General features: G+C 36.9%; 1 protein-coding gene across 4 annotated transcripts in view; it reads right to left on the bottom strand.

The window, feature by feature from the left end:
* Nucleotides 1-18,385, bottom strand: part of htt (huntingtin) — a 242,530-nt gene that overhangs the window by 162,863 nt on the left and 61,282 nt on the right. For 2 of the 4 annotated variants that reach the window (XM_051928233.1, XM_051928234.1), the window contains 6 exons: nucleotides 16,365-16,897; nucleotides 15,527-15,626; nucleotides 14,747-14,862; nucleotides 4,085-4,196; nucleotides 553-690; nucleotides 166-324 (listed from right to left, as the gene is read on the bottom strand). In XM_051928233.1, coding sequence (XP_051784193.1) covers nucleotides 166-324; nucleotides 553-690; nucleotides 4,085-4,196; nucleotides 14,747-14,862; nucleotides 15,527-15,626; nucleotides 16,365-16,897 — 1,158 coding nt within the window. The remainder of the gene's footprint in view (nucleotides 1-165; nucleotides 325-552; nucleotides 691-4,084; nucleotides 4,197-14,746; nucleotides 14,863-15,526; nucleotides 15,627-16,364; nucleotides 16,898-18,385) is intronic. The other 2 variants (XM_028801715.2, XM_051928235.1) reach the window with 1 other exon arrangement.

The following is an 18,385-nucleotide window of genomic DNA, read 5'->3' as shown; positions in this document are numbered from 1 at the left end:
TCAAGCCCTGAAAAGGAAAAATGAAAGCGTTGAAACAAAGGAAAATTTTAAAACATAACCATGCTTTAAAAAAAAAAATCACAATAAACTACAGGGTCATCAAATTCTATTAAAACTGAGTATATTTCAAGCAATTAATAATCAAATATGTATTTAAATATTTACCAGTAGCGCGTTTCATATTAGTCATCCAAGGTTCAACAATGAAGCGAGTTTTATTCAGGATTGAGCTAATGATTGTTCCACACAATACAGAAGTTGCTCCTCTTATCTGTGGATCTCCATGGTCTATGTATTTTAAAACATCTGATATATATTGCTGTTCTGTACAGGAAAAAATAAAACAGAAAAATGCATTATTAGCACAAAGCAAAAACTAAGAATCTCATACAACGTAAACCTTTTAGGATAGGCTCCATTCCCCAGTAATCCTGCTCAGGATTAAGTGGGCTTAGACAATGGTATGGTAGAACTTTTAAAGTATGTTTTAATAGTCTTTACATGCAAAAGTGCTACACAGTGTATGTGTTCTGCAGCTGTTACTTTTATTACCTTCTTGGTTGATTCCTTCAAGTGCTGTTTTATAGAGTTTATTAAAAAAGGCCTCAGGATATAACGCAGTCGCTCCTCCAACACAGCTTACAGCTAGAGCTTTGACACTCACACGTACCTCTTTATCTGGGACAAGACCTAATGCAATTTGAAATGGGAGGAAAAACAAAGATATTAAAAGTTCCCTTCTTACAGTCAAAAGTTCTGGGAAGTAACAGGCAAAAGTCATTATATATTATATTATATTATATATATTTATATATATATATATATATATATATATATATATATATATATATATATATATATATATATATATATATATATATATATACACACACGTATACGTATAAATATAAGTGATCCATTAGAAACACAATTAGAAGCAATATCTCTATGACCAAACAGTGAACTTTGTGAGCTGGAATGTCAAAGGTCTTATTCACAAATTAAAGAGGAAGAAAGTATTATCTCACCTAACAGGTCTATATGCCAATTTAGTATTTTTACAGGAGACTTAATCAGCAAGGATCAGATTCGGTTGCAAAGAGATTGGACTCGCCAAATACTCCACTCCAGCTATACAAAGAAAACTAGAGGTGTGGGAATCTTAATTCATAGAACAATTTCATTTGTAGTATCAAATGTAGTATCTCATCCTGAAGGGCAATATGTGATTTATGTAGTTTATTCAATTGTAAAGTGATTTTGATAAATATCTATTCACCCAATGTGGATGATAGAGACTTTATCTAAAACGTATTTACATCCATTTCGAACTTGACCACTCATAAAATTATAATATCCAGAGACTTTAAATTGTGATTTAAATTCAGAACTGGGTAGGTCTTCAGCTACAGGGGCAATAACATCTAACACTGCAAAAATAATTATGCAGTTTTTAATTGATCATAACTTATCAGACCCATTGAGATTTCTAAATCCAAACATAAGTGCATATTCTTTCGTCACACTAGTACATTATTGTTACTCAGGAATAGATTATTTCTTTATAAATAACAATTTCTTGCCCACGTTCAAATCTTGCAAGTATGATGCTCGTTATCTCCGACCATACCCCTCTGATCATAGAGCTCAAATGACTATGCCCCATATACTTATCTTGCAGCTGGCGTCTTAACCCCCGTTATTAGCGGAGTAGAACTGTACTGAACTTATATCCAAGCAAATTGATTTTTTAGAGAGAAATACAAGCATGACTCAACCTCTTGACAACAAAAGAAATGGAACAACTTAAATCGTGACATAATTACTATGAACACAGAGAGAAGGCTAATAAGATCTTGGCTCAACAAATGCACAAGCAGGAAGTTCAAAATGCAGTAATCACCAACACAGAAGCAGACATAAAAAATATAATGCACACATTTAGAGACTACTATAACTCCTTAGATTCTACTCAGTTTAAAAAATACAAGAAACAATCTAATGCGTTTTTTGGTACATTACAGATGCCACAGCCAGATTCTCTCAGTGCAGAGGACTACTACACAGAATTACTAGATGCTGTAAACTCACTTTAGAGTGGGAAAGCACCAGGTCCTGTTGGCTACCCTGCTGAATTTTATTTAAATAAAACGCAATTAAGTTATCTCCCTTTATATTAGCATTAATTATATTATTATAGAAGAAATATAATTAGAAATATAAAGCACAAGATAATTGATCATTTAAGTAATCACTCCTTCATGCCAGTATTTAGTAGAAACATGTCTGGTATCAATTACAGCCTTAGATCTGTGTGGACTCTCCTCTTTTCAACTTTGCACATCTGGTAACTGTAATCTTTTCTATTCTTCTTTGCAAAACTGCTCAAGCTCTGTCCAGTTGCATAGAGGTTATGAGTGAATATCAGCAGTGACTTTGTCAAGTCCAGCCACAAATACTCAACAGGACGGTGAACAGGACTTTGATAGGACATTAACATTGTTGTTTATAAATCATTGCTGTTTAGATTTGGCATTATGTTTAGGGTCACTATAAATTTCTCCCAAGATCTAGGTTCTCCTCCAGGATTTCCTTTTATTTTGCAGCATTAATTTAACCATCTATCTTCACAAGCCTTCAAAGCTTGCTACAGAGAAGGATCCTCACATCATGATGCTGTTACCAAAATACATCAAGCTGGGAGTGGTTTGTTTTCATAATGCACGGTGTTTGGCTTACACCAAACATGTTATTTAATCTGATCGCCAAAAACTTCAATTTTGGTCTCATCAGACAATAGAATCCTCTTCTATTTGAATTCAGAGTCTCCCACGTGCCTTCTGCAAATGCCAAGAGATCACATGTGAGCTGTTTTTTGTCAAACTCCAATAAAGCTGTAACTGAAGAAGCATCCGGGAAACAGTTGTTGTATGCATAGTCAAACAAATCTGAGCCACTGTAACTTGTAACTTCTTCAAAGTTTTAAAACTTCTTCAAAGTCTCTCGGTGACCTCCCTCACTAGTTTTTTTCTATCACAAGCATGGAGCTTTTGTGAACTGCTTACTCTAGGCAGATTTACAGCTGTGCCATACACTTTGCATTTCTTACTGATTGATTTAACTGGACTCCAGGGGATATTTATTAGCTTAGATATTTTCTTGTCTCTATCCAGTGACTTGGAGCGGCACGGTGGTACAGTGGGTAGCGTTGCTACCTCGCAGTTAGGAGACCCGGGTTCGCTTCCCGGGTCCCCCCTGCGTGGAGTTTGCGTGTTCTGCCCGTGTCTGTGTGGGTTTCCTACAGGTACTCCGGTTTCCTCCCACAGTCCACAGACATGCAGGTTAGGGGCATTGGCGATTCTAAATTGTCCCTAGTTTGCACTTGGGGTGTGGGTGTGTGTGTGTGTGCACCCTGCGGTGGGCTGGCGCCCTGCCCGGGGTTTGATTCCTGCCTTGCGCCCTGTGTTGGCTGGGATTGGCTCCAGCAGATCCCCGTGACCCTGTAGTTAGGATATAGCGGGTTGGATAATGGATGGATATCCAGTGACTTGTGCTTTTTAATCACCTTCTCACGGAGTTGCTTTCATTATTTTTTTGTAGTATATGCCACAATATTGACTCACTGCAAGTTGAATGTTTGAAATACAGGTGCATTTTATACTGCAATCAAATAAAACATCTTGACTTTAGAGGGGTGACATCCATTTAACTAGTTATGTGAGTTCTAAAACCAGTTGACTGCACCACTGATAATTTAGGTGTATCATATTAATGATGGTGAATACTTAAGCAATAAAACATTTTGTGATTTATATTTGCAATTAATTTAGATTACTTTGTCACCTGCTCCTAACCGCTCTCTGTAGAGATCTGTTTTCATTTTGACATTAAAGAGTCTTTCTGTTGATCAGTGTCAATGTTGAATGAATGTTTTCTACAAGCACTTGGAAATAACAGAGATTTCAAAGTTTACTTCGTATTTTTAAAGTTCATTGATTGTGGCAATTTTTAAAGTTACATACTTTAATACTATTGCACTTCTAAAGATTTTGAATGCCACATCAAAATGGCAGAGCTCTCTTACCATTTGTCTGTCCATTTAAAAGAAAAGAAGCTGACAAAAGACGTACACAGTGAACTAAGGGAGCTGCATCCTTATCTGTATAGTGTCCAATTTCTCCTTTTATTCTGGAAGACTTAGGAAAAGAAGAAAGAAAAAATGAAAAAAGAATAAGGTAAAATTTATAAACAAAAGTTTAACTGGTCACAGGCATTATAGGTGAATCACAAAAACATGAGACAAATGAGATACATAATAAAAACAGTAAGATAAAATTTGATGTTTCCGGCACATGACTTTACAGGCTCAGAAACTGCATTGCCTAGGGACTGCACCTTCGCTCCCCAGTCCTCAGTGCTGTTGCTTGCAGATAGCGTAGATATATTATTCTAGCCTCACAGCACCAAGTTCTGCATGTTCTTACTATGTATTTACAAATTGATTATTATTTGTACAAACTATAATTATGTATTTACAAATTGATTATTATTTGTACAAACTATAATGAAACTTTTATGTGCTCTTTTCATTTTGCTGCCACTTGGTGTAAACCTTCCTCTGTAGGCTATGTAAAGTAACAACAGAATATAATGGGTGAAAAGTAAGCACCGTTTAGGAAAAAAATAATCATATGATGTGAGTGCATATCTGTCTATTACTATAAGCCAAGGCAGAAAATAACTGCTGAAAAAATACAATTTCAGAGGCAAAAGTAGGATTATATGCAGAATAGAGCTTTATGGGTTGTTATATGATGTGTGTTCAGACCAAAGTGTGTGTATATATTTATTTACTTATCTACCTATTTATGTATTTATTTCTTAAAGGAACTTCTGTAAAAAGCCAAATTGACCGCTGGGGAAAAATAAAGTTATATCTATCTGTAAATCCACCTACAATGAGGGCTGTAAGGAGACAAGAAAAAAGGAAATGTATTATTTATTTATTTATTTATTTATTTATATAAACTGTTTCTAGTTTCTTTTTCTTATCACAAGGATCCCTCATAAATGTGAAAAAGCATATTTTCTTGAATCAGAGCCTTTTCTTCTTCAAAAAGGACGTATTTGGCAAGTTTTAACACTAGAATTACCAGAGTCTACGAAAACACTTGTAGATCCGGCCCACCTTAAAACCGTTCTCACCTCTCTTTTGTCTTCTAAATGTGCTGATTAAGACGAGCAGCAAGCAGCCGGCTATTCCATCCCCCACCGTCGCAGAACGTTCACTAAGTTTTCCCAGCTCATGCCTTGTTTGATTATCTGGGAGTGACTGAACTGCTGGAGTTTTACAGTGGAAATAATAGATCGTTATTTGGAACACACGCATTTCATGTGTGTTTCGTTTCTACAGTAATCTGCGTAAACACATTGTTAAAACAAACTTTTTCATATTGTAGTAATAAATGTTACAAAATGTAGGCATAAACTATAGAATGTGTGAAGCCTGATGTCCGAACATCAAATAAACACTTTCACAAAAGGTTCAAGAATAATATAACACCTTCCGTGGCGTAACGCTAAGATTTGCAGAATTAGAGCACAGCAGCCTTGCCGTGTCCTAGAGACCTGAGTTTGATTCCCCACTGGGGAGGAAAATTGGTATGCATTGTAAATCGCTAAGTTTAAAATGTCGATCGCAGTTATTTCTGTTGATTAATTCATGCTTTTTTACTTAGAGCCAGAACAGGAGCTTATTCAGTTTCTGATCTGACTCTAACAGCGCCATAGTATAAATTCACACCCGATCCGACGCTGTTCATTTTCAAATAATATTGCATTACTTCGACGATGTTTTCTGATTGGTACTTTTCGTGTCATAAAATGATTTCATCAAAACGTCACATATATTTGTCTTTTTTTTAAATGTGCGTTGATCACCGCCAGCATGTTGTAGCACACAGCAACTCGCCACCTGCATGTTCTTGCGCGCACTGAATAAGATAGCGCTATATGCAATCACCAAATTCAAATGTTAACAGTTCACACACACGCAAGGATCGTCTTTCTTACATTTACAACGTGTGTACCTGTTACAATGTACTAACTTCTCTCTATGCTGTGGTTTCTATTACACACCTGAACTGGAACTGGAAATTCTCTGATGTAGAATCAGTTCTGTATGGTTGTGGGCGTGGGTGTGAGTGGTGGACATAACTGGGAATTACTGTGAATGTGCGTGGTGTTTTGAGATAATGAATAGAGCTGCAAATTACAGGTGCTTGTTCAGTGTAATAGGAACTATAGCACAAAGAGGTGTGTACACTGCAACATGTACACATGTCGTAAATGTTGAAGGGCGCTCCTTGGGTGAGCTATAGCGCGTCTTTATATGAAAACAGCAGTGTCAGATGGGGAGTGTCTGATGATTGCATATAGCACTGAAGTTACTGCTCTTTACTATACTTTCCTCCGCATGTCCTGGAGTACAAAAGAAACATCATACAACAACATGTGGGGACTGGCAAGATTGGGGGAAAAAAAACATGCGGTCGTATGTATCGTGATACACTGCAGAGCTATAGCACGTCTTTATGTGAAAACAGCAGTGTCAGATGGGGTAGGGAAGGATCCTGAACGCGACTGAGAGAATGAAAAGTGGATAAAAAAAAAAACAAAAACAAAGCTAACCTTTACAAATATCATAAATTACACCGGCTGTTACAGACTGAAATCAAATGTATCTTTTTATTCTAAAATAGTAAAAATAAGAGCAGTTCACTTCTCAAAAGGTAGTCGAGCAGGATCAAACTTGTGACCTCTTGATTCCCAGTCAGCAACTGATACTGTTGCGCCACGGCGACAGTCGAAGTAAGTGAGTGTCAATGTCGCAAACTAAGGCGGCTTTTTTTTCGGCAGTTATATTTTTGAATAAAAGCGCACTTGTTCTGTTATATTTGTACCTTTCGTGAAAGTGTTTCTTTGATATTTGGACTTCAGGCTTCATACATTATATAGTTTATGCCTACATTTTGTCATTTACTACTAGAATATGAAAAACGTTTCTGTCTTAAAAATGTGTTTACACAGATTACTGTAAAAACGGAACAAACATGAAATGCGTGTGTTCCAAATAACAATCTATTACTTCCACTCTAAAACTCCACTTCACTCCCAGATAATCAATCAAGGCATGAGCTGGGAGAAGTTCGTGCACGTTCTAAGTCGGTGGGGGAATGGAATAGCCAGCTGCTTGCAGCTTGTCTTTATCTACACATTTAGAAGACAAAAGACGATGGCGGAGAGGTGCGAACGGATCTACGAGTTTTTTTCGTAGGCTCTGGTAATTCTAGTGTTAAGGCATATTTATTCATCTATTGACCTATGTATCCATTGGCACTAGTATCATTACAACCAAAGGGTTCTGGGTTTGAGTCTGGGCGCTCCGCATTTTGATTAGTGAGCTGCTATTACTATCTATACTAATAAAAGGCAAAGCCCTCACTCACTTACTCACTCATCACTAATTCTCCAACTTCCCGTGTAGGTGGAAGGCTGAAATTTGGCAGGCTCATTCCTTACAGCTTACTTACAAAAGTTAGGCTGGTTTCATTTCGAAATTCTATGCATAATAATGGTCATAACTGGAACCTTTTTTTTGACCATATACTGTAATGGAGGAGGAGGAGTCACGTATCGCGTCATCACGCCTCCTACGTAATCACGTGAACTGAAAACAAGGAAGAGCCCCAAAGTGCGCTGAAGAAAACATTCATTACAAAATTGAGAAGGCACAAGAGAGCGGCTCACGTGAACTGACTGAATGCAGCACGAGTGATCACTTCGATACTGCGGAAACAAAGCACGGTGTAAAACGTAAGTTTAAATTAAGTTTATAGAAACACTACCGCTGTCGTTTGCAATACAGTCATCCCTCACCTATCGCGGGGGTTACGTTCCAGAGCCCCCCGCGATAGGTGAAAACCCGCGAAGTAGAGACCTATATTTATTTTATTATTTATACATATTTTAAGGCTTTATAAACCCTTCCCACACTCTTATAAACCTTTCTCACTCTCTTGTTAACCTTTCCCACACTCTTATAAACACTTCCTATGCTCTTAAACACTTTCTACATTCTTAAACACCGCAGACCAACACTGCACGCAGCGATCAGACGTCGATGTGTCTGCACTTGCTTTGTGAAGGGGGGCAGCTGGACTCACGCTGAGCAGAAATGGACTTTGTTCTGCTTCTGCCAAAATGCCTGCTTGTCGCTCTGTGCGTTCGGAAGGAGGAGGAGGAGTGGGGGTGTGTGAGGGCTGAACACACGTTCACTCAAACCCCCCTCCCCGGAGGCGCAGTACGCTCCTGCCACTTCGCATTGTCAAGGGGGTGGGGAGCTGAATGAACGCTAAGGAGAAGTGGACTTTGTGCTGCCGTTGTGCCGCTTGTCGCTCTGCGTGTCAATAATTTATTTATTTATTTTTTTTTTTTATATTTTTATTTTATTAATTTTCATTGTAATCATTCCATACAAACAGATCCATTTATAACCCAACAAATTTGAAAACAAATCAAACCCCACCCCTGAGAAGGAGAGCTTAGCTAAAGGAAAATTTCTTTAAGCTTTTTAATAAGGCAACATTAGACAAAAGAAGGGGAGAAGTAAATATCTATATAAATAAGAGATGGAGAAGGGAGTTAAATACAATAATAGTTAATTCTCTTATTCTAAAATAATATTGATTAAATCCTGCCAAGTTTTGAAAAAATTTTGTACAGATCCTCTAACTGAAAATTTGATTTTTTCCAATTTCAAATAATATAAAACATCAGTTTCCCACTGACTTATAAGAGGAGAATTAGGATTCTTCCAATTTAACAAAATAAGTCTGCGTGCCAAGAGTGTAGTGAATGCAATCGCCATTTGCTTGTCCTTCTCCAATTCAAGTCCATCTGGAAGGACACCAAACACAGCTGTTAGTGGGTTAGGAGGGATTGTGATACTAAGGCTGTCTGAGAGGCACTTAAAAATTTTTGTCCAAAATGATGTTAGTTTGGTGCAGGCCCAGAACATGTGACCCAGTGAGGCAGGAGCTTGGTTGCAGCGCTCGCAGGTTGGATCCTGGCCTGGAAACATTTTGGACAGTTTTAAGCGAGACAGATGAGCTCGATATATAATTTTTAGTTGAATAATTCTATGCTTTGCGCATATAGAACTCGAGTGAATTCTCTGCTTTGCTACCTTCCACTCCTTTTCTGATATATTGATTAAGAGATCTTCTTCCCAATGTCCTCTTGGATCTTTGAAAGGTAGGGACTCTAATAAGATTTTATATATTGCGGAAATAGTGTTTGTTTCCTCAGAATTGAGCAGTATTTTTTCCAGCATTGTGGAGGGTGCAAGGTGGGGGAAATCGGGCAATTTCTGTTTAACAAAATTTCTAATTTGAAGATAGTAAAAGAAATGTGTAGCTGGGAGGTTAAATTTTGAACGTAATTGTTCAAAAGATGTAAATATGTTGTCTATATAAAGATCTCTGAGCATTTTAATCCCAAAACTTTTCCAGGTATTAAAAACTGGATATACTTGCGAAGGTTGAAAGAGGTGGTTCCCTTGCAAAGGTGCCACTGATAAAAGATTTTCCATCTTAAAATGCTTCCTAATTTGGTTCCATATTCTGAGTGAGTAAAGCACAATTGGGTTATTAGTATATTTGCGATAACTTTCATTTATTGGAGAGCAAAGCAGGGAATATAAAGAAGTACTACAGGATTTTACTTCTATTGCAGACCAAGCCTGTGTATGTGCATTTATTTGTGTCCAGGTTTTTATGGCTTGTATGTTTGCTGCCCAGTAATAAAACTGAAAATTAGGTAAAGCCATGCCACCTTCTGCCTGAGGTCTTTGTAGGGTCGCTCTTCGGATACGTGGGTGTTTTGAGTTCCAAATGAATGAGGTTATTATTGAATCTAACTGTTTAAAAAACGATTTAATGATATATATTGAAATGTTTTGAAATAAAAAGAGAAGTTTAGGAAGGATATTCATCTTAACAATGTTAATTCTTCCGGCTAGAGTGAGATGAAGGGTTGACCATCTATGCAAGTCTTGCTTAATTTTTTCCATACAGACGCCAAAATTTTGTTGATAAAGAGCTTTATGTTTACTTGTGATATTTACCCCTAGGTATTTAAACTGATCTGCTATGGTAAAAGGTAGGGTGTCCAATCTAATATTATATGCTTGTGAGTTCACTGGAAAGAGTATACTTTTATTCAGATTAATTCTAAGACCAGATATCTTTTGAAATTCTGTTAGTGCTGTTAAAACAGCAGGGACAGTGTTTTCTGGGTCTGATATATATAAGACCATATCATCTGCATATAGAGAAATTTTCTGTTCCAGTCCTTCTCTGACAATCCCCTTAATCTGATGAGAATTTCGGCAGTGAACCGCCAGTGGTTCAATAGCGATTGCAAACAACAGTGGCGACAAGGGACATCCTTGTCTGGTACCACGTTCTAGTTTAAAGTAGTCTGAGCAAATTTTATTAATACAAACTGAAGCTTCTGGACTGGTATACAGTAGTTTAATCCAAGCACAAATATTCGGGCCAAACCCAAATTTCTCCAATGCAGTGAAAAGGTAATTCCATTCGATCATGTCAAATGCCTTTTCTGCGTCTAATGATAGTAATATCTCTGGGGTGTTTGATTTTGCTGGTGAATATATAACATTAAACAAGCGTCGGAGATTTGAAGATAGATGTCGGCCTTTAATAAATCCAGTTTGATCTTGTGATATTACCGAGGGCAGCACTTTCTCCATCCTTCTAGCTAGGATTTTTGAGAGTATCTTAACATCATTATTCAGGAGTGAAATTGGTCTATATGATGCACATTGTAACAAGTCCTTATTTTGTTTAGGAAAGACGGTGATTAATGCTTGTCGAAATGTTTGAGGTAGTATTTGGTGGTCTTTAGCTTCTGTAAATGTTACCAATAAGAGTGGAGCTAGCTGAGTGGAGAATTTCTTATAAAACTCTACGGGGTAACCATCAGGGCCTGATGATTTCCCGCTTTGTAGTGACTTTATAGCGTCTAGTAATTCTGTTAGCGTTAGAGGTTTATCTAGTTCCTCAGCACTTAAAGCATCTATTTGTGGTATTTGTGAATTATCCAGAAATGCATTAGATTTAATAGATTTAAAAGCCTGTACAGCACCTATTTTCCTGTCTCACTGTCTTGTCTTGCGTGAAGTTAAAATGTTTTATAATAGTGAGATGTTACTTATATCCTTAGCCCGACATCCACATATCATGTTTTAACAAAGTGTGTTTTATAAGTTTACATGTGTTTAAAGCATGTGGGATGGGTATTTTAAGGCTTAAACTATAAAAATGTTTATTTAAATGGTCTTTCTATATCGCGGATTTTCTCCTGTTGCTGATGGGTCTGGAACATAACTTCCGCGATAGGCGGGCAATCACTTGTATTTAAAAACCCGTGAAGTCGTGAATCTGCGAAAAGTGAACCGCGAAGTAGCGAGGGATTACTGTACCATATTCGCGAGATACAAGTTTAATGAGAAACGCTCCCGCTGCCATTTGTAATACCATATTCGCGAGATACAAGTTTAATGAGAAGACACGAGGTATAAACGAGACTTTGGATGACTTTGTAACGGAATAAAAATTGCTGTAGCGAGAAACTTTTAAGTGCCGGGTCTTAGCTAACATTAAATAAAGCCGTGGACATCGCAACATCACACAAGACAGCGGCTCACGTGAACTGACTGAACGCAGCACGTCGGAAACAAAGCACAGTGTAAACCTAAAGTTTAAATTAAGTTCATAGACCTACAAAAGGTTGCCATTGGTTTGAGGCAAGATTGCTTTTCTCCTGTACAACTATACGTTGCATTCTCAAGAGTGTGTTTGCACGGCTTGGTCATATTACAACCGGAGTGCTGAACTGACAACGTGGTATACAAACAGAACTATAACAATCGTAATAAACGAACAAAAAAACAGCAGACAACCCGTGGATGAAATAAAAAGGCTGCTTCTGTTGGCGAAGCAACGAAAAAGGAAGACCTTATATGGCGTTCGTTTATAAAACAGCGGAGAGGCTGTGTGAAGGCAGCTTCACAAAAAAACAGATCCTTAACAAATTGTTATTGGTATATTTTCCCTCAATTTAAAAAGGTTTTCTTTTCTTCTTAATAAAAATTTAAAAGCAGTACTTCGCCGGTGCGAAGCATGGGGATTTGAGCGACTGACGCATACAGACATATTCATGAGTGCAGGTACTTCGGAAACAAAGCACCATGTACACCTAAAGTTTAAATTAAGTTCATAGACCTACAAAAGGTTGCCATTGATTTGAGGCAAGATTGCTTTTCTCCTGTACAACTATACGTTGCATTCTTAACAGTAAGCTTGCACGGCTTGGTCATATTACAACCGGAGTGCTGCACTGACAACGTGGTATACAAACAGAACTATAACAATCGTAAAAAAAGAAGAAAAAAAAAAACGAAGAACCCGTGGATTAAATAAAAAGGCTCCTTCCTTGGCGAAGCAAGGAAAAAGGAAGACCTTATATGGCGTTCGTTTATAAAACAGCGGAGAGGCTGTGTGAAGGCAGCTTCACAAAAAAACAGACCCTTAACAAATTGTTATTGGTATATTTTCCCTCAATTTAAAAAGGTTTTCTTTTCTTCTTAATAAAAATTTAAAAGCAGTACTTCGCCGGTGCGAAGCATGGGGATTTGAGCGACTGACGCATACAGACATATTCATGAGTGCAGGTACTTCGGAAACAAAGCACCGTGTACACCTAAAGTTTAAATTAAGTTCATAGACCTACAAAAGGTTGCCATTGATTTGAGGCAAGATTGCTTTTCTCCTGTACAACTATACGTTGCATTCTTAACAGTAAGCTTGCACGGCTTGGTCATATTACAACTGGAGTGCTGCACTGACAACGTGGTATACAAACAGAACTATAACAATCGTAAAAAAAGAAGAAAAAAAAAACGAAGAACACAGCAGTTCTTACATCTGCACCATCCAAGAAAACATATCAACTTTCTGTCAATTGACATTTGAACTTGGGTTTGTAACTCATTGACAGCAACATGTAAACTGAATTATTTTTCTTTCACTTTGACTATATTCTTGAATAAAAGCGCACATGTTTATTTAATATTTGGACTTAAGTCATCACACATTATACACTTCACGTCATTATTAGTATATGGAAAAAGTTTATGCTTTAAGTCATGTGTTCAGCACTTCTTGCCTCACATTTCCTTTCATCCTACACTTACATAGATTGTTGTAGACATAGAACACACATGAAATACATGTGTTCCAAATAATGATATATTATTTACACTATGCAACTCAAGGCACCTCACATGCAGATAAAGTTGAGCTCCGTCTTAAATGGGACAGTGGGCTGCTAGTTGCTTGTGCTGATCAACACATTTGCAAAACAGAAGTTGTTGATGAGGTGAAGTACAAAGGAATTTAAGGTAGCCAAGTATTATGTTTTTTCGTAGGCTTCAGGGATTCTAGTGTTAATCCCACTGTAAGCTGCACGGACAGACAAGGTATTTTTAAAATGTATAAAAAAACGCTTCACTTCAGAACACATTTGTGTCCAGCAAATTAATATATTTTGCGATTTTGAAGAAATAATTTTGATTTTTCCTTTAATAAAACTTCAGTAAAGTCACTATTCATATCAGCAATGTGGCCAATTAAAATATTTTTACTTTGGAAAGGTCTAAGGCAGGGGTGGGCAATGTTGGTCCTGGAGAGCCACAACGGCTGCAGGTTTTTGTTCCAACCCAGTTTCTTAATGAGAAGTCAATTACTGCTGATGAAGCACTTATTGCTTAAGTGACATTTTGATGCTTCATTTTAGTGGTCTCGCTTGTTAAGGTTCCCCATCCTTAACTGCTTATTTAAATCTTAAACAGCTGCATTCAGTGTTTTTAATAGCTCCTTATTTAGAAATAAGATGTAAATGACAAAGCAGCCAGCAATTCTCCATCTTGCCCGTTTCCATTTACATCTGTGTGTTCATCATGCATTGTTTGATTTAATAAAAAACTTAATAGAAAAATGTGACAGACTGAAAATTACACATTTTAGGCTTCAACTCATTTGGATGACATCCATGGAAAGGAAAAAATCTGCAATATAAGAATCTTACATTGTAGACTAACAAGCCACAAAATTAAATAAAGTCTGAGAATGGCAAGAATTGGTTTCTAATTAAGCAGTTGGATTGGAATGAAAACCTGTAGCCACTGTGGTTCTCCAGGACCGACATTGCTCACCCCTGGTCTAAGGTACCTTAAGTAAGCCATATTTTTCTTAATACTGCATACTTCAGTATAAGACCTGTGAATCCTTACAGTCATAAGTAACTCTGATATAGTAGTAAAGACTCTTAACATTCCCTTCTTGACTGACTTCCTTTATGTTTCTTGTGTATAATTCTTGCTTCAGTAAATGCTGCAGCTGTTTTTTTTATTTAATAATGGGTCACAATATACAAGAATCAATAATTAATTTGTCTACAATTACAGTAAGTATTACTTTCAGCACAGGAGAATCACTAAAACTGTAGACTGGTACATTGCACAATGAAAGATTAGAACCTAAAAACAGCCTTAAAAAAACAGAAATAATCACAAAATAATTAATAGCATTAAAAAATGTACCTTGCTTTCCAGTTCTATACCCTCAATAGTTTCATCTTTTGGCATAAACTGATCAACACTGCCATCTGAAGGTTGACGACTATGTCCAACACTTTCTAACAGGTGAGTTTTCTTCACTGTTGAAAACAGTAGAACAATGCATCTTAAGGTACTGTGCTTCTACTTTTCTACTTTTCCATTTTTAAAACACAACACACTGGTGGCATAGCTTTAGAATTAGTCAAACTGAAAGCAAACAAACTGAAGCATAAATAAACATAAGCCAGAAAACTTGCAGAATAATATTTGTCATTATAATAAAGATAACACCTGGTAAATTTTAAAGAACATCACATTGTATATTTCACAGCTAACACAACACTTTTTCCTGTTTTGTTAACACAATAAACCACACAAAACACTTCAGCCTGACTAAGCATAGGTAGAGAAGACTCTTGGGCTTTTTGAAGAAAAAAAAATGTCACTTTGATATCGAGTTCTGTTGTTTAAAAAATTCAACACTAGAACGTAATTGGAATAATTCTGATCTCCAAGGTTTTGTTTCTGTGCTGGAACTCAGTTTTAAGAAGTGTTGATCCTAAGCTTTCAAGCTATGAAACCATTTGGTTTAGTTTCTTAGCTTTGTCACAAAATTTAAATTAAAATAGTGAGAATATTACTTATAGTTGTGCTTGTATAGGTTTTAATTAACAGGCCTAAACAGTTTTAACCCTGCCTCATTATTCTGTATTGAAATATTACCTTCTGTATAGATTAAAATATGCTTGTTATTCTACTCACGTAAAACTTCTTCTAATACATTGTTGGCATTTTCTTCTTCTTCATCCTGTAACTGTCCTATCTGCATTCCTGAGTATTGGCTTTCTGTACCATCCAGAATCTGGAAAGTAAAATATAATACTTATAAATTGAGAAACAGCAGCGCTCCAGACAACAACTAAACTAGTTGCAAATGAAAAAAAATGGAAAATGTTACATTTAAAAGTTAATAAACCATATGTTTGGCAACTACCAAAAAAGATTAAAAAAATAAAATAAAATGTACCTTTGGCTACCAAAATAAGGATCAATGTCTTGTAAATGTTTTGGTTTAATAGCCAAAAAATAACATTGCAGTGGATAATTTGGAAAATAAAATATAAAGATACCAGCACAGATTACTTAATTTATGTATTCATTAAACATTTGTCTTAAAAACTAAAACTATCATAAAACAGCAATTTTTTTTAAAATTGCATCACTATATTTAATTTTTATCATTTACCTTCATTTAGTAGAAAATATACACTGTGAAGCAATGCCATGCAGGTCAAAATAAACATACTGTATATTAATAATAAAAAAGTTCTAACAAAGCGGTTGAAAGAAAAAAGTCTGTATTTATCTTTAAAGTCAAACACAATGCTGCCACAATATTGCATTTAAACTGTTTATGTACATGATATTTAAAACAGTAAGTCAGATCTTGTACCTTAAAGTGCATCTAAACATGTTTTGCTTTTATTAAAATGCCTCGCTTTATAAATTATAAATGAGTGTTGCATCAATAATAGATAGTTTTGGGGGAGTGCTAAATGAAAATCTAATTCCATGTCTCTCTCAGCATTGAACTGCTGACCTTTTCACTACCACTACTGAAGGAAGCAGTAGAGGTGGAAGATGAGCATGTGGACGTATCGAAGTTCAGGGCCTCCTTGGAGGAGCTCAGAGATATGTCGGGCCCCTCAGTAGAAGTCTGGGATCCCCCCTCAGTCAACTGATGCCTCACACTTACAAGCTCTGAACAATCAGATGGGGTGATGGCAGAATCAGGCCCTTCGGTGGTGGTCTGAGAGCTCTCACTGGCCGGAGAAGATGCTTGATTGTTGGTGTCAGAAAGTGCAGCACTACTACCAATCTGACTGGAGCCAGGACTCAAGGTATCTTCATCTTCAGTGCCCTCACCACCAGCTGTTGTTGAGGTGGTTGCAGTACTGCTCACTACATCTGAGCCAGTGCTAAGTTCCACGGAGTCAGTTGACTGTAGATTGCGCTGAGATGAACGTGGCTGCTCTGTTATGATGTCATGTTCAACAGAAGGGTCCACTGACCCAAGGGTAGACACCCCTGAAGATGATTGAGTCTCATTTGTTCCATCATTACTTACAGAAGCTATAAAACAGAAAGAAAAGGTGTTAAAATGCACAGATTTGACAGCAAAAAATAAACATTTGAACATTTAATAAACAACATAATGAATGTGATATTTGTTTATTCTGTTACCCTTTAAATATTATGAAAGGGAGGAAAATTGGGAATGGGCTAATACTCTCATAACAGTGTACATAATACCATAGTAACACATTCTATAGGCTTGAATTATATGACATTGAGCTGCATGCTTCTTTGAGCCATCCACATCACACATTGTTTTGAAAAATAAGAAATAAGAATGATTCTGCAACTTTATTGCACATAACATACATAATTTAAATTTCTGATTAATTACTGGCCAAAGCATATGATTTTTAGTATATCAGATTATATTAGATTTTTATTGTCCTATATCCTGTGAGATCATAGTGACATTCTTGTGCCACTGTTTTGTGGGTTTAAAGGAAGTGTAAGGAAGTATATAGAAGAAAAAAAACAATAACAGCATCAGGAAAATAGCCTAAATTATGCACAAAAGAACTATACAGACATTGCAAAGTTTAACAGGGGTTAAAAAAATGCAGATGACAGCACACATGTAACATTACACATAAACTAGCAGGTGTTTATAATACAGGGTAAGATCATGTGACAAAAAGTGCAGTGGCCTTATGGTCTGAGGGTAAAAGCTGCCCCTGAAGCGAATGGAGCAAGTAATAAAGCTCCAGTAGCGTTTACCAGAAGGCAGAAGTGAAAACAGGGGATGACCTGGAGGCTGGAATAATAGACAATCGATTCACCCCTTCTCAGTTTTTGGGTGGAGAAGATGGGTATGAAGCTGTGGAAGGTTAGCCACAAAGATTTTTAGAAGTGGTATGGACAGTCTGTTAAAAGGAGTTTCTTATCCTGGCAACTAAAGTTACCAAACCATACAGTTAGGTCCATAAAAATTTGGACAGAGACAACTTTTTTCTAATTTTGGTTCTGTACATTACCACAATGAATTTTAAATGAAACAACTCAGATGCAGTTGAAGTGCAGACATTCAGCTTTAATTCAGTGGGGTGAACAAAATGATTGCATAAAAATGTGAGGCAACTGAAGCATTTTTTTTAACACAATCCCTTCATTTCAGGGGCTCAAAAGTAATTGGACAATTGACTCAAAGGCTATTTCATGGGCAGGTGTGGGCAAGTCGTCGTTATGTCATTATCAATTAAGCAGATGAAAGGCCTGGAGTTGATTTGAGGTGTGGTGCTTGCATGTGGAAGATTTCGCTGTGAACAGACAACATGCGGTCAAAGGAGCTCTCCATGCAGGTGAAAGAAGCCATCCTTAAGCTGCAAAAACAACAAAAACCCATCCGAGAAATTGCTACAATATTACGAGTGGCAAAATCTACAGTTTGGGTACATCCTGAGAAAGAAAGCAAGCACTGGCGAACTCAGCAACGCAAAAAGACCTGTACGTCCACGGAAGACAACAGTGGTGGATGATCGCAGAATC

This window comes from Erpetoichthys calabaricus, chromosome 5 (genome assembly GCF_900747795.2).
Source record: "Erpetoichthys calabaricus chromosome 5, fErpCal1.3, whole genome shotgun sequence".
Classification (NCBI taxonomy): Eukaryota; Metazoa; Chordata; class Cladistia; order Polypteriformes; family Polypteridae; genus Erpetoichthys; species Erpetoichthys calabaricus.
Note: the sequence above shows the minus strand (reverse complement) of the source record. Positions and strands in the feature narration are given on the sequence as shown.